Source organism: Artemia sp. Qi Xiang Cuo, chromosome 3, assembly GCF_049724085.1.
Source record: "Artemia sp. Qi Xiang Cuo chromosome 3, ASM4972408v1, whole genome shotgun sequence".
Taxonomy (NCBI): domain Eukaryota; kingdom Metazoa; phylum Arthropoda; class Branchiopoda; order Anostraca; family Artemiidae; genus Artemia; species Artemia sp. Qi Xiang Cuo.
This window is the reverse complement of record NC_142796.1, coordinates 83,870,831-83,887,540: the sequence shown is the minus strand read 5'-3', so window position 1 is coordinate 83,887,540 and position 16,710 is coordinate 83,870,831. Positions and strand designations below refer to the sequence as shown.

General features: G+C 33.7%; 1 protein-coding gene across 1 annotated transcript in view; it reads left to right on the top strand.

Annotated features, from left to right (window-relative positions):
- The window catches only part of STUB1 (STIP1 homology and U-box containing protein 1), a 45,903-nt gene that overhangs the window by 23,300 nt on the left and 5,893 nt on the right, over positions 1 to 16,710 (top strand). The window contains exons 3-5 of the mRNA XM_089086671.1: positions 3,084 to 3,211; positions 9,573 to 9,686; positions 12,902 to 13,075. Coding sequence (XP_088942797.1) covers positions 3,084 to 3,211; positions 9,573 to 9,686; positions 12,902 to 13,075 — 416 coding nt within the window. The remainder of the gene's footprint in view (positions 1 to 3,083; positions 3,212 to 9,572; positions 9,687 to 12,901; positions 13,076 to 16,710) is intronic.

Here is a 16,710-nt window from a genome sequence, read left to right as displayed (position 1 = left end):
CCAGATAAATACATTTAAGTGATTAGTGCTATGTACGAAAATAACACTGCTGCGGTTAAGGTAGGAAATGAGGTTAGCAGCTGGTTTTGTATTAAATCAGGAGTTAAGCAGGATTGTGTTCTATCCCACTTTATATGAATTATTTTGATGGACTTTGTGTTAAGGAGAACAGGAAATGCAATGGGAGACAACGGAATCAAATTGAGAGGAAAAAGTCTCATGGACTTGGATTATGCTGATGATGTAATCATCCTAAATGAAAGTTCGAGCAAATTGAATGAAGTTTTAGAGGTTTTGCGAGTTCAGGGTGCTAGTATTGGTTTGAAAATTAATGTTAGAAAGACTAAGTCACTAAGGCTAGGAATAAGTGAAGATGAAAAGGTGACGTTGGGTAATGAAAAGATTGATCAGGTGGGAAGCTTCACTTACCTTGGTAGTATTATTAGCAAAGATGGTGGGAGCAGTGAAGATGTTAAAAATAGAATAGCCAAGGCTCAGAGTGTTTTTTCACACTTAAAAAAAGTATGAAAGAATAGGAAGATAAGTCTGCAAACCAAGATGAGAATATTAGAAGCTACTGTGATAACAGAGGTCAAATATGGCTCTGAAGAATGGACGCTCCGAAAAGAGGATGAAGATTTGCTAGATGTTTTCAAGAGAAATTGCTTAAGGATTGTTCTGGGTACCCGGCTGACTGACCGAATTTCAAACAATAGGCTATACGAAAAATGTGGTTCAATACCGCTTTCTAGGTCTATAATGAAAGAAATGTTGAGGTGGTTAGGGCATGTTGTGCGGATGAAGGATGACAGACTGCCTAAGATTGTTCTTTTCGGCCAACCATTTAGGGCTAAACGGAAAGCACGTCGTCCCCGTCTGGGGTGGGAGGACGTCATAAAGAAAGATTTAAGGGAAATGGGAACTTCGTGGGCGGGTGTAAAAAGGAGGCTTTGAATAGATTGGGGTGGAGGAGGATCGTGCGTAGCTGTGTTGGCCTCAGGCGGCTTGGTGCTGCGATGAGTTGTTAGCAGTATATATATATATATATATATATATATATATATATATATATATATATATATATATATATATATATATATATATATATATATATATATATATATATATATATATATATATATATATATATACATATATATATACATACATATAAATATATATATATATATATATATATATATATATATATATATATATATATATATATATGTAGATATATATATATACGTATACATATAAAATTTATATAATTAAAAATCGTATATATTACCGTGATAGTCCGAAATCGGTGAATGTCGACACTCACCAGCGAATGTTGACATTCACTGGTGAATGTCCGAAATATTTTTTTTCTCCCTTGGATTTAGTCAATGTTGCCAGTCAATTTTTTCTGGTTTGATGCAAGGTTTGATGGTGACAGGTTGGGTTAGGTTAGGTTTCTAACCCCTTTCTGATATCCCCGTGCTTTTCCAAAGTGTTTGAAGGCTTTATCTGTGAATATTTATATGGAGATATTGAAGCTAATTTAGACCCTCGGCAATTTGCTTTCAGGCCTGGACATAATACTACCCACTATCTCGTTTGTTATCTTGACGACCTGATGAAACCTCTCGAGAAGGAAGGGACACATGCAGAAATCCTTCTCAGCGATATAGTAAAGGCGCTTGACAGCATCCAACACCTGATAGCTATTAACCGAGCAAAACAAATGGGTGCTCGACATTTTCTTCTGAGAATGGTTGCAAGCTTCCATCACAAACAAAACGAATATGTTTCGCTCATGCAGGATGAAGCATCCAAATCCATAGACATATGGTGCGGAGCACTCCAAAAGATAGAATTAGGACCATTTATGTTTTCTATTGTTTTTAACCACGTCCTAGAACAAATACAAAGTCGCTGCAAGTTTTCTGACGACCTGTCAAGCTTATCATTCCCCGCATTAGCATCCCCAGCAGAGAAAATCATCACCTCATCAATATATTCCCAAATAAAGCATAATCCTGAAAATCTAATTCTTACATTTAGTGAAGCCAAGATCGATATTCTACGTATTAGCTTTTTAAAATCTATAATTCCGTCCCAAGAAGACACTGGACTTACAACTAAAGATAAAATAAAAATCCAAGGAGTAATTTACAGAAGCAACCTGAAATGGGGTCCACATATATAGTTTATCCTCCAAAAGGCTTCCCTATGCCTAAAATCCTTTGCTTGCCTAACGCGGTTCAATATCCGAGTTTCCATTATGCGCAGTCTATGCTGTATGCATGTCCGATGGCAAACCCAGTATGCTTATCCCGTTTAGCACCCAGGTCTAACGGCCATCCTAACCGAAAAGCTTGAAAAGATTCAAAATCGGGCTCGCCAAATAATGCTTGGGGAAAATTATACATCCTTTGAGGACGGCCTGCAGAAACTGAGGCTTCAGAAACTATCTGAAGGGCGCCACGATCTCACGATGCGTTTCGGAAAAAAATGCCTAAGCTGTGATGTCCATCGCAAAATATTACCAGATTTCCAGGAATCACAGATCAGTCGGCCAAAAACACGCAGAGGAGCCCTCACTTCGTCGTGCAAACTCCTTTGTCCCCCACCCTGAAAGGCATCAAAAAGGTTCCTATCATCGTTTGTTCCATACTTTGTGAACCACTATAATGAGGAACTAGTTGAAAAGGAAATCTATAAAAAGTTGTGAAAAAGTTTATTTATTTTTATATTTATTTATTTGATCTCATGTGTTATATTTTCTTGTTGTTTGACGTCCGCTGCTAGCTATAAGCTATTATGGAAATAAAGAGTTATATATATATTTATACCCTAATTTAACCTAACCTAACTTTAACTTTTACCATCAAAGCTTGCGTAATACTTAAAAAAGCTGATTCGCCAAGCCAATTGAATCCAAGCAGAAAAAAAAAAAATCGGCCATTCACCAGCTAATGTCGAAATTAACCATATTCCGGACATTCACAGTGGCATGTATAATAAAAAGTAAAATATATAATATTATAAAAAGCAGTCAAAAGCCGTGTTTATTCTAACCTTTTTTGTGCTTTTAGCTCAAGATTTAGCACGTGATCAAAAGCTTCTGTTTGGTGATGATATTACGTCGCTTATTAGAGAAGCGAGAAAACGAAGATGGAATGTGTTAGAATGCAAACGGGTTTCACAAGAAATTGAACTTCAGGTAAATTGTCCAACTCCTTGTTTTCCAAAATGCTGATTTGTACATAACATCAATTGTTACTTTCTATAAGAAGATGATAGAAATCAGCGACCTAGTAAGGTCTTCTGATACACATGGTGGAATTTCAACTTGTCATCTACCCCCTTTTTTGGATTCATTTTTACTAATTGTTAAATATACAATTAACAAAACTCATTTGGAGTGTTTTATTATGATAAAATATTATTATTATATTATGAAAACAAAGAAGTGAAAGGAAAAGTAAATTGTGCATTTTAAAGAATTTGATAAAGAAAATAGACGGTTTTATTTATAAGGTAACCTTTATTTATTTTTCTTTACAAAGGTAACCTTTTAAATTTAAAAGTTACTTATTTTAAAAGGTAACCTTTATTTATTAGTTTATTTTTATGACAAAGGTTTTTATTATAAGGGTAAAATAATTAAATAAGAAGTTTGCAAACAAAAAATTGAATTGTAAAAAAGTAATTCTATTTTTTGTATAATACATTTTTTATTAATTTTGTTATATAAGTCTTGTAAAATTGTAATTAACTTAGCATATATTGTAAGCTTTATTAATAAGGATTTAAAAATAGACCCCATTTCAAATAACCTGCAACAAAAAAAAAAACCTGTTCTAATGAGCAAAATATTATGCAGCTTTTTTTTTTTTTTTTTTTTTTTTTTTTTTTTTTTTTTTTTTTTTTTTTTTAAGAGGAAGGGCAGAAGTTTAAAAGGAGAACTTGAAGATAGCTTGACTTTTTTTTTAGATGTTTCCTATTTTTCCAAAGTCAGACAAATTTCCTCAGGATCATAGCTTTACATGGGTTTCGTTATACTTAATAAATTTTGTTCAAATTTTATTAAATTTATAAATAACGTTATAGATTTTGTATATTTGGAATCACCATAAAACGTCAATTCCCTTTATATAATGATAGTTTTCAAAATTCTGTTTTTTTAGAGTTTTTGGTTCATATTTGACCAAGTTGCTCCTTACTTACAGTCCGTTACCATGAAGTATCTACCTGAAGATCAACTTTACTTTTAAATTCCTATGCCAAGGACATTGACAACAAAATCTGGTCATTAGAACAGGTTAAGGGAAACATATGCAACCTTGAGCATTAAAAACTTTTGGGTAGCAGTGGACACAAAGCCAAAAAAAGAAGCGTGTTCCAAGAATTTAAAAAAAGTTAAAAGCATACGTCACAAAACAACTTAAGAAGGTATCTTCTTTTAAGGTGTAGCTACCTTTAGAATCAACAGAGCGTTGATGTTTGAATTTTTACGCACTAAAAGCGTTGCCAGATTTAACGAATAAGCTTTATTTATACATTTTCACCATTCAACGTGGCAACACTGACAAAATGTGAAACTGCACTTAAAACTTCATAATCCGGATCAAGCAAAAGGAAAACCTTGCAGTTTTGAGGTATTAATAATGCTAAATAGAAGGTTTACTGATCAAGTGAGAAAAGAATTCGATTCATATTTATTATTTTCTTTTTCCGAATTTTCGGAAAGTTTGGAAATCGAAATTGGTTCTGTCTAATGTTGTTGTCTTCTCTTAAGCTGTGGCTAAAAGATATATTAAATAAGAAATTCTTATTTAAAAACACTATCGTAAGCAAAGAATAGTGTGTAAAAATTACGAAAAAAGTCAACACTGCAGTAAATCAACTTTATAGTATCATTTCATGAATCAACTTTACGGACAATGTAATAAAACAAAACTGTAAAAATGTTTCGAAAAGAGTAATGAAGTCCTACTATCTGAATATTCTTCCGTACCAAGAATAAGAAATACGTGTCTTTTTCTTCCCAAAAGTATCAAGGAATGATACGACTATATTAATATACTCACTTGAAGTTAATAAAAAATTACTAATGAAATAACACGTTCAAAGTTCGTGTAGCCTTTTGTCCAATCTAGATAACTAGATATCTAAATCACTATTCTCTACCATATATAGCTGGGTTGACTCTGGCTGAGCTTACAGAGTCACGCCACTGACTCCCGTCTTAAATCAAATACCTGGCTATGACACCAGGAATATAGATATATATATATATATATATATATATATATATATATATATATATATATATATATATATATATATATATATATATATATATATATATATATATATATATATATATATATATATATATATATATATATATATCCACAGTTTCCATTGTTCAAATTGAGATTTAAATATCTAGTATACTTAGGTCATGACTTTGGGAAAATTTTTCTAGTGCCTTATTTCGATTTTTTTTTTTTTTTTTTTTTTATGACGTCACATTCATATGGCATAATGGCTTAAGAAAATATAGTTTTCCTTATAGTTTGGTCATGCCTTTTATTTTTGAGGGTTATAAAATAAATTATTTAATTTAATTAAAAATAATAATAATAATTGCCAACAAAGTTTATAAATAAAGTTTGGCAATGATGAAAAGTCAAACTTTAGCGTAAAAAGCGAGGGCCGAAAGAGGGAAAGCTCCCCTCATATGTGAAATAATTTCTGTTTTTATTTTTTTAACATTTTTCTTTACTTGGTATCTATTGTTTTCAATTTTTTTTTTCAGTTTTGGTTACTGCTTGCGTATTGTGCAATTGTGCAACGTAATTGTGCAACAACAATTCTTTTTTGTCTCCATTTTAGCAAAGATTTTCAATCTAATAAATTTAGTATTATGTGAAGAATATACAAAATTATCAAGTTGAAAGAGTTTTCTAAAGCCCTTTCTTTCTCTTTCTAATTAATGTTTAAAAGATTACTAATAAGCATTTTTCTTGCTTTAGGACATGAACAGAGAGAGAGCAGTTGGGAATAGGGGAAGATAAGAGCTCCCCTCGTATGTGGGAATCGTAGTTCGGAATCGGGGAAGTAACTTTCGATAGTAGCCTGTACCTTAAAAAATAAAAGTGGGCGGAAAATCAGTTAACAGTAAGCTAAAAACATGGCATCAAAGAGCCTAATAAAATATAGTTTTCCTTATAATTTCGTCATGCCTTGTATTTTTGAGGGGTTTTGAAATAAATAAATTAAATTCATTAAAAATAACAATGTACATAGGGAATTTTCAAAGGGAATGGATCTACTTTTTATTTCGCTATTTTAGCAGTTTGACCCTTAAAGTTAGAATGCGTGTTTCTGGTCATTCTGTTTCCTCTGTTTGTGTTTACAAGCCTGCTTAGCGCAATCAGACCTCTTAACTGAAGGGCTGGGCACACGTGGCTGATTTCGGGAACTGATTTCCAAATCAGCGCCGATTTTAAAGGAAAGCGGCGTCGATTTGAGCTTGAAAAATTTTCTAGTTATCGGCGCCGATTTACAAATCGGCGCTGATTTTCATCATGATCATCACAAAAAAAAATAGAGATACAAATAAATAGTCAGCCAGAGGTATATGTGGTGAAAGACCCCACTACTGAGCTTAGAATCAAACTGAGAACTAAGCTGAGATCAATCAAGTAACTATTAATAAACTTGAGTTGACTATTTGTGTCCATGATTTTTTGTTTTGAAAATTTTGCGCAATAAATGTTTCTTTCAACGACATTTTTCTTACCGCTATCGTTTGTCCACTGATGCTCAGGGTTGCCACCAGACCAAAAAATTTCGTACCGTCCAAACTCTTAAAACGTAACTTTTTCGTAACTTTTGATAGGAAAGTCTCTTTTCAAGGCTGGGTGCACTAACTTTGTTATGAAAGGTGGTACTTAAGGGGGGGGGACATTTTCTGCCTGTATAATTTTAAAAATATACTTTCCCGTAATCTCATTAAAAATCCCCCCTCATAAACAATAAGTAGAACAATAGGAACATTTTTATATAAGACACTGGAACGCAACTTTAAATGAATATTTCGACCCTATATCCAATGGCCGTCCTCAGCAAAACAAATGAAGAAAAACCAATATAAAAGAAACTCACATTAAAATTCGAATATATTAAAAGAAATCAACCAATCAAATTCTTACTTTACAATATAAAAGAAAATGAAAGAATATTACAAGTGAGGATGCCATCACAAGATTCGACACAACGATGAAATATATTTATACAGTTATATATGGGACCTCAGAATGTGTGGGGGGTAAAGTGTCAAAAAAGTGACCATGATACTTGGAAAAATTCTAGCATGAAATCAAAAATTCCCGCTCAACTAATCCACCCCCTCCTCAATGCTTGGATATAGCCTTTGTTAAAACCAAAAAATGGCTCATTTTTACAGCTTCATATATTTTTTTAATATAATCCGTTCATAATCACCTGTAATGAGACAACAATGTGTCTCTGATCCGAGCTTATGTCCAACCACTCAGAAGGGGAGAGAAAACGCCGTACCCAGAGGGGGGAGGGGGGGGTTCACCCCCCCCCCCCGAAATTTTTTTTTCTCTTTTAAAAACGTAAAAAAAATGGATTTAAAAAAATTTTTTATGCGGTTTTTAATTTTTTTTTTTCAAACCCCCCCCCCGAAAAAAAATATTGTGTAAAAACCCATCCAAAAAAATCCGGGGTACGGCCTGGGAGGGGGGGGGGTGAGGTTTTTAGTGTTGTTACCCGAAGAATAATACATATAGCCTATAATCACATATTTAAAAAGAAATTATGAAGAAAATAGCTTCATCCATTATTTACCTGTTTTTATGAAAAATTTTCCTTCCTGGCTTCAGTTTGTTAATTTTCAATATAATTTCAATATCACTGCTTGCAGAACAAGAGTCAAGTTCAAAACCAACTGATGAAAGTTGGTGACTAACTGAATTTTGGCACTTGTCTCTAAGCGAATGATAATCTTTGCTCGAGAGAGAATGTTCTTAACTTAGTATCCAAAGTGGGTATTTTCTCATTCGAATAGCCGAGTGATTGTGTGATAAGACTAAATGACCGCGATTTGAAAGAATGTCAATACTCATATCAGTGTAATTAAAATAGGAACAGCGAATTTTTTCACAGGGGGAAAAATAGATTACTCAGAAAATGTGAAATTTTTTCATCATTAATTAAAAGTGTAACATAATTGTACCATAAATTCATAAGCATAACAAAAATGTAACGTTTTTAGGACCGTAACGTAAAACGTACCATAATATTTAAAACGTACCAAAAATGGTACGAACTTAACCTTGGTGGCAACCCTGCTGATGCTGAAATCAGTTCCCGAAATCAGCTACGTGTGCCTAGCCCTTGAAGGTCACTGGCTAGACTCTTGCAGTCATTGAATTTGTCATTTGAATATCTTTCCCTAGTCGAATTTTTCCTACGTTGTTCATATGAATGGCGTAACAAATACTTTTTACAGTTATAGTAAATTTTGGTGTTTGTGCTAAACATTTGAAAAAGCACATTAAAATGATTTGCCGATAGTATAGAATGATTTGTCGGTATAAATATGAAAAAGGCTTGCTGAATAAAATAAATTAAAATTACATGTCATGACAGCACTGTTCACAATTCGTTTGTTTTGAAAAAAAAACTGTCATTCTAATCATCGAGTGAAGCTTGGTCTCATGTTACTATTAACTACGAGCTACGAAGCTTGGAAGTCCTATTTAGTCTTTACCCTTCTAACTCTGTCCATCCTGAGTGTCTACTTTTACAGACATAATTTACAAAACAAACGAATTGTGAACAGTGTTGTCAACAGCAATACCATTGTGCAAGGAAGAAGAACTTGGATCGGATATCCGTTTTCTAACGTTCCGTTATTGTGTTAAATTAAAAATTGACTTTCTGCACACCGCTTTTACCAATTACATATGTAGACAATAATATATTTACATAATATACCTTTTTAGAGCTAATCTCAACATATATATGCGTATCCCAAGATCCTAATCTTAGGGCCGAAACCCCAAGGAGAGGAAGGCCTGTTTTGTATTCTGCCTTCTAACCCGGCACTCCCGAGTATTCACAATTACAGACATAATTTATAAAGCAATAAAAGAAAAGGTATCAACAGCAAAGTCATTGTACTATTGAGAAACATTTACTTCAGGTACCCGTTGTTGAGCGTCACATGAGGGTTTTAAGTAAGGGATTGACTTTATGTTAATAACATTACTAATTCCATCGGTAGTATATTCATTTGATATACTTTTAGGGGCGATGTTTAATACGGGTAATGTACTTTTCCCAAAGGGCAAGTTTCAGGATTGAGCTTCCAAGATTTTGGGGAGCGGCAGACCAAGGTTCTCTCCTTTTTTGATACCAACGACCTTTTGAAAATATGCCTTCTAACCCGTGTGGCACTCCTGGGTGTTCAGAATTACAATTCACTATTGATTCATGTTATAGTTTGCTAAAATGCATTTTAACCTTTTACTTTTTTTCAGACATATTTGAATCGCTTGATTCTTGAAGATAAGGATAGGCAGATTGAGAATATTCATAATGGAAGAGACTATAGTGAAGTCCAAGATGAAATTGCCTCAATGGAAGAAAAAAGTGTAAGTTTTCCACTCAAATTACATTAAATTTTAATTAATTCGTTTCCCTCAAGTCACCGACTTTTTTGTATTTTCTTCAAAATTACAAGATTTGATAGGGAAGCGGTAAAAACACTTGCCTGTGGTAACCTAGGTTCTAATCTTAGATAAGACACATTTTTTAAGGAACTAAAAATGGAATTTGAAATCAAAATGATTGCAATTGGAAACCGAGGGGGCATAGTAGTCAGATATTTAAAGTGTATAAGTGTGTGCATAAGAACTAATATTATTTGATGTTCACACGCTGACAGATACTTGCGTCTATAGCCGTCAAAGTGGAGTTCACTATGTTGCATGACGGCAAAAGCTGTCCAAAATGAAATGGTCGTTTTTAGATTCTACGGCTATTGCAGCACAAATGTGCATTTATCACCGTACAAGTAGAACCTCAGTGTCATGTTTTGAAAACTTTTTTTTAGGTTGAAGCTCCTTTAGGTTGAAACCCTGTTATACCCACGTGGTTGCTTTCCACCAGCTTCATTGTGCACGTGCTTATAAAACCAAGTGCAAAACACGTGCGACCAGATTTTTTATTGAATTTGTAGTTGTTATTGATGTATTTTTTGTGTATATAATTACAATAGTAAGTATTTGTTTATTATTGATGTTACACATTCAACAGAACAAAAAATATAACAAAATCCATTCTAGGTTACATTGCGGTTCTGGCCTAAAAGATGTGGTTCTGGTCTCTTTTGCATACGGTGTAAAATCTTGGTTAGCCCTCTCCCCTGTCTCCCAAAACTTTTCAGGCCAAATTTTACCAAAATCTCGTTTATTGACAAAATTTGCATTTATTAATAAAATTTTCTATTTAGCTAAATCTGACTTTTGTAGAGGGAAAGAGGCAAGGCTAAGACGCAAAATTAAATTAATAATTTGTAGCAAAATTTAATTAATAATTAAATTATTAATGATTTAATTAATAAATAATTAATAATTTAATTAATATTTTCGTTTTTCTTAAATATGGTGGCTCTGAGGTTAGAAATAAGTTACTGAAGATAATGAATATTTTTTTTTGAAAAAGGGGAAGTACCTAAAGATTTTAGGAAAACCTTAATCAAGCCACTTTATAAGAAAGGTAATAAAAGTGAGTTTCGTAATTATCGAGGCATTAGTCTGGTCTCTGTAGGTAGTAAATTGCTTAGTAAAATGATACTTTTTAGACTGAGAGATGCCGTAGACAAAGTTTTAAGAGAAGAACAGTGCGGTTTTAGAAAAGGTAGAGGATCCGTCGACCAGATTTTCACTATTAGGTTAATAATTGAGAAGTGCCTGAGTTATCAACACCTTTGGTGCTCGGTTTTAAAGATTATGAGCAAGCGTTCGATTCTATTGATAGAAGAGCTTTAGCAAAAGTCTTGCCCTTGTATGGTATACCAGACAAATATATTAAAGTGATTAGTGCTATGTACGAGAATAACACTGCTGTGGTTAAGGTAGGAAATGAGGTTAGCTGCTGGTTTTGTATTAAATCAGGAGTTAAGCAGGGTTGTGTTAAGAGTTAAGCAGGCTCATCATCATTTTGACAGGATTTTTTTCTTTGGGGGGGGGGGCATTGGATTTTCCTAATCATGATTTACCGCGGGCCTATAGTCGCCAGAGCCGCTACTGCCCCCCCCCTAAAAACCAAACAAAAGTAAAACAAGTTGAACAGCTGAGATCGCTTTTTTTTCCTGGGGGTGATTGTATCAAACAAGTACATGTACTAAGAGGGCCCATTGAACGAACATTTAAATATCAAGAACACTTTAAGTTAAAAAGAAATAATATGTCTCAGAAAAATGCCACATTTTTTTCCCTTTTCAAAAATAATAATTTGGTGTAATTCATAAAATAATGCTTACATTGCAACAAAGTCCAGAGGCTATATCCTGTAAGGAACTAAACACAATGTAGCAAAAACAGTTCAAGTAAAATAAGAAGAGAAGTGGAAGGGGGGAAGGGAAGAGAAAGGAGATTAACTTACACGGCCACAGGCACTTAAGCCGCGCAAAAACGTCAAAACATTCAGGCAAACACACTGCCAGATGCCCCACCCCCCTCCCTACAAAAAAAAAAAAAAACAACTTGAACAATGTATCAAATTCATAAATATCAAAACAGTGCAATTCCAACAATTACCGGAATTCTGGTCGGATATATTAGACGTTTTAGCCTATTCGGTAAATCAACCCATTCTAAAGAGGCTCTACATACTTAATTCTAAGTCTTGATTTAGCCTAGTAGTAATAACCAGTGGTTTATATATCAAAACACAATGTATAATTACGTAATAATAAAGATGATGCACAAGTAAAAACAATAAAAAACACAGGCAATAACCTGTGATAATGATTATCAAAGCTGTATCAAGGAAGGGAGGGGGGGGTACCAGGTTCTAACCCCTCCCCCCCCCTGCCGTAATTTTTATCTGGTTTGTAAAAACATAACAAAATTACATATAAACACATTTTTGGTGTGGTTTGAAGTTTTTTTGTACCCCCCCCCCACCACCACCAATTCGACTGTAAAACCTATCTGAAGTGGTAATACTTGTGTCCTAAGTGTATTCGCGTCCTAGATTCAGTTGGTTTCCTAAAGTTTAAGATTGTGTGGTAATTTTTTCAGGATTGATATTTCGGAGGACTTATATCCCAAGCTAAAGAAAAATTATAGGAGCCATATTTATACATCCTTAAAATACTGTAGCTTCTAATAGCCACTATAATGGCATAATCCATCCCCCTCTCCACACTCTTTTAACAAACTAAACAATTATTTACTTCAACAATACTAGTCAAATAATTTAGGGCCCACCTTCGACTAAAGCCCCATTGATCAAACTGTTATCCGAAATGTGATCAAATACTTCTTTACTAATTCAGCTGTAGAGCTAATTTTAGCCGCAGCCAAAGGTGGTAACGCCTGTGTCCAGAATTTGCTCGCATTTTTTTTTTTTTTTTTTTTTTTTTTTTTTTCAATTTTGCTATAAAACGAATTTTAGCCAATAGGTAACAAATAGGTAACACTGTGACCGAAATGTGGTCGTATTGTTTTTACTAATTCTACTATAAAACCAATTTTAGTCTTAATCCGAAGAGTTAACACTCGAATCCGGAATGTAGTCGCATCCTAAATTCGCTTTTGTCCCTAAACTATTCTGAAGATTTTGTGGCAATTTTTTTCAGGATAGATATGTTGGGGAACTTGAGGCATTGTTCAGCAAGGTCGATGAACGTCGAATGAAAAGGGATGTTCCCGACTTTTTGTGTGGAAAGATAAGTTTCGAAATTCTTAAAGACCCGGTGATAACCCCGTCGGGTATCACTTATGACAGGAAGGATATTGAAGAACACTTACAGGTAAGGGGGTTTCCTTTATCATGCTAGTAAAGAGCATACTACATATTATAGTAACCGTGAATTTGAAAAGGCCTTTAAAAAAAACGTCAATTGAGAAAAAGTTTTTATTTAAATGTGATTCAGTAGTGATAATTATGATGTTGGTTTATCTCAAAAGAAAAAAATTATTGTGAAAATTATTTTTGAGAAAAAAGCTTTTAATTTCTCAAAAATGGCGGCAGATGAAAAGCGCACCATTGGAATCACCATGTAAAAAATTAGGGACTTTGAGACCGCATCTTGAAAAACAAGGAGGATCGCTTTTTGTATGGGCAGTGGTGTCCCCCTGTCCCCGTTTTTTTTTTCTCTATTTTTTGCTATGTCAAAAAAAGCTAAGACGGCCAAGGAGGTGTCAAGGTCAGTTAAAGTTAAATCCAATTGGTTGAATTGGTTAAGTGGAACCTTATGTATTCAGTTATACAGTTTTGCCAAATAAAAAAATGTGAGGGAAAATTAGCAATAAATAACCGACATATGGCACCAAACAGCTTTAGGAGGTGTATCTTTCTTTGGCAGGGTTGTTGTTTTTGGGAATTAACAGGTTGTTAGTATCTGAGTTTTTGCGGCTGAAAAGCGTTGTCAAATTAAATAAATTAGTTTTGATTATTTAGTTTCACGGTTCAACGTGGCAACACCGATAAAATGTGGTAGTGCCCTAAAAATTTCCTTACTTTGAAGCAACCAAAAGAAAAATCCCGTTTTTCCAGTATGAATAGACCTAAGATAGACCAAAGGTGCAAAACATGTTTTATTTTATGTCCTTCTATAGAACTGGCCTTCCAAGCTTGAACTCTTCACTAAATTTGTAACTAAAATTAGCTCAGCTCTTAGTAGCTCAGCACAATTGTTACTTTCACCTTTTCGGTTCACTGGTGAGCACAGAATTGGGGTTACTAATATTTAGCGGAAACGTATTGATTGGGTGAGAAATTTTAAAATAAGATTATAATTGATTAATAGTAATTAATATAATAATTAATTAATAGATTATAGACAATATTTAAAGGACATCGTTAGTGCGTTTGAACATACCGATGCCACTATTTGATGTACCACTGTTGGATTTCAATTGAACACGTGTTTGATTTCATGTACAAGTTAACATTTTTGGAAACAAGCACTGCATTTGAACATTCCAAGACTACTTATCCGGCAAGCCTGATTACTTATCCTTAGCGTTTCGTGAGACTTAAATGACGTGAGGAAATAAATCTGGAAACGACAAACGTCTATGGCGTTTCTTTTTTTTTTTTTTTTTTTTTTTTTTTTTTTTTTTTTTTTTTTTTTTGATTGGAGGACCAGGACAAAATCGAGAACAGAAGATATCAGAATCTCGAAATTCCTCCAGAAGAACCTTTGAAAGGTGGAAGCACAGTATATAAATAATAGACAGTATGATCGTTCTCTATCTCACCCATTATAAAAACCCGGACCGAGGTGCGAGTGCTCCGGAGAACGTAGAAACATAAGCGACATTAGATCTTTTCACGGGTAGACAAGTCAGATTTCTCTTGAACGCGAAACTTGGTTTCAACGTTGTAACACTGTATTTTAAAGAATCTAATTTTAAATTGATTTATTCCAATACATATATGAAAATCGGTAATTAGAAGTGCAATGTTATTATTAGATATTTTTAGGAATTACAAGTATGTTTCGAAGTCTCGAGTTGGTTTCAAAGGCATTTTGAGAAATTTTCTGGCGCGCCGTGCCGCCGGAAAGATGTCGGCGGTGTGCCGTCGGCGTGATCATTGTTGACCGCAAACACTAATGTTATCATTAGTCTTTCTCAAATCACAGCTTAAATTTACAACAGATTCGAGCCTATTCATGAGTTCGAAAATTCACAAGTCGCTGGCTGGACACTGGTCTTCTTCGTTATTCATCAAGAGAAGTATAAATCTGGTAGAAACGAAATGGCTGTGGCGTTTCAGAACTCTTGCTTGCATAATACGAGTAGTTGAAGTATCTATTAGCTATGTATTCTTAACATAAATAATTATCAAAATTAGTAGTTTTTTTCATCGAGCATTGCTGCATACAAAACTTCAAATACCGTATCACAAAATTAGTCAGTTATCTGGATAAAAACTCTGAATATAAGTTGTGAACTTAGAAGCTTAATTTTTTCATAACGCCCTTTGCCTATATCTGTTTTGTCACCTTTAAAACAGTTGAAATGGGCGACTTTGAGATTGATTGTTTTGTTTTTTTTGCTCTTTTGGATTCTGAAAAGCCTTCTTGTATTAAAACCTGGTTTTTAAGAACAATTAAAAAAAATACATTTTAAACTTTTTTTGGCTTCTTTATAGAATATATGTCATGTAGGCTAACGCTGAATTGCTGCTTTTTTATTGCTTTTGGTTGCTCTTTTGGATATTATTCATTTTTTCTTCTGGGAATTCTTTCCAAATTATAAACTGATAAATACCTAATATCAGTTAAATTATAAACTGCATCTTAAAGAAGTAAATTTATCAAATTGAAAAATACATTATGAACACTTCACATGAGAACACTTCCAATTACAATGAAACAAAAAACACTTAATGGTTTATTCGGTATGAAGAAAAATGAAGTACCAGCTATTTTCTTAGGTAAAGAATGAAAAGCTCATCTGTTTTAAATGTAACTAAATGAAATAATATGCAGACTGAAGTAGCTCCAGGAACATTTTGAGATTTTCATCCTAGTTCGTCACTTTTAATCCAAGCAAAATGTTAGGACACTTAGTATCAGTTATTGAGTTTAAGCTTTGATTTCCAAATGCTCACAAAAATTACCAAATTTAAGAAAGTCGCAACAATAAGTCACCTGTGGTCAGAATACTCAAAGACTCCTTTTTGATCCCCACCCAGGCTCAAAGCTTCTGCTATGGTCATTTCCATGGAAATTTCCAAATAGTTTCTTTTTAAAATAGCTTTCAAGCTTAGTTAGGGCTATTTAGCATTTTTTGCTTTTCTTCAAAACTTTCTTCAACACCAATTCGTTTTAGTGTGAATCTGCCTGGTACTTATGAATGAATATGTTCAAAGTAAACCCATTCCATCAATAAGAAAAAACCGGGTTGGACGCATATTTCCCTTTCCCTTTGGAGAATAAAACCATGCAAGTGCTGTATCAAGTATAAATCTTGTTAATTTTTGTCAACTTTTGAACTTTTTGGGATCCCTGCTTTCAATAAAAAAAAATCAAGGTAATATCACTTAAATATAATAACTCCCTTTGCACCCGCTCTGGATACCATCTTGACAGGATACCGTCTCTGCTTTAAATAAAAAAAACTAATTAACTTATTGGCACCCCTGCTTTTAAAATAAAAATCGAGGTATTATCATTTAAATATGATAGCTCACTACCCCCCCCCCTCTGGACACCACCTTGATGGGATGCCGTTTCTTATTTAAAAAAAAAAATAACTTTTTGGGATCCCTGCTTTCAATAAAAAAAAAAATTCGAGATATTATCATTATAAATGTAATACCCACCTACCCCCCCCCCTCTGGATAACACCTTGATAGGATACCATCTCAGCTTTCATTAGAAAAATTATTTACTTGATAATTAACTAGGTCACTATATGGTTCAAACAAACA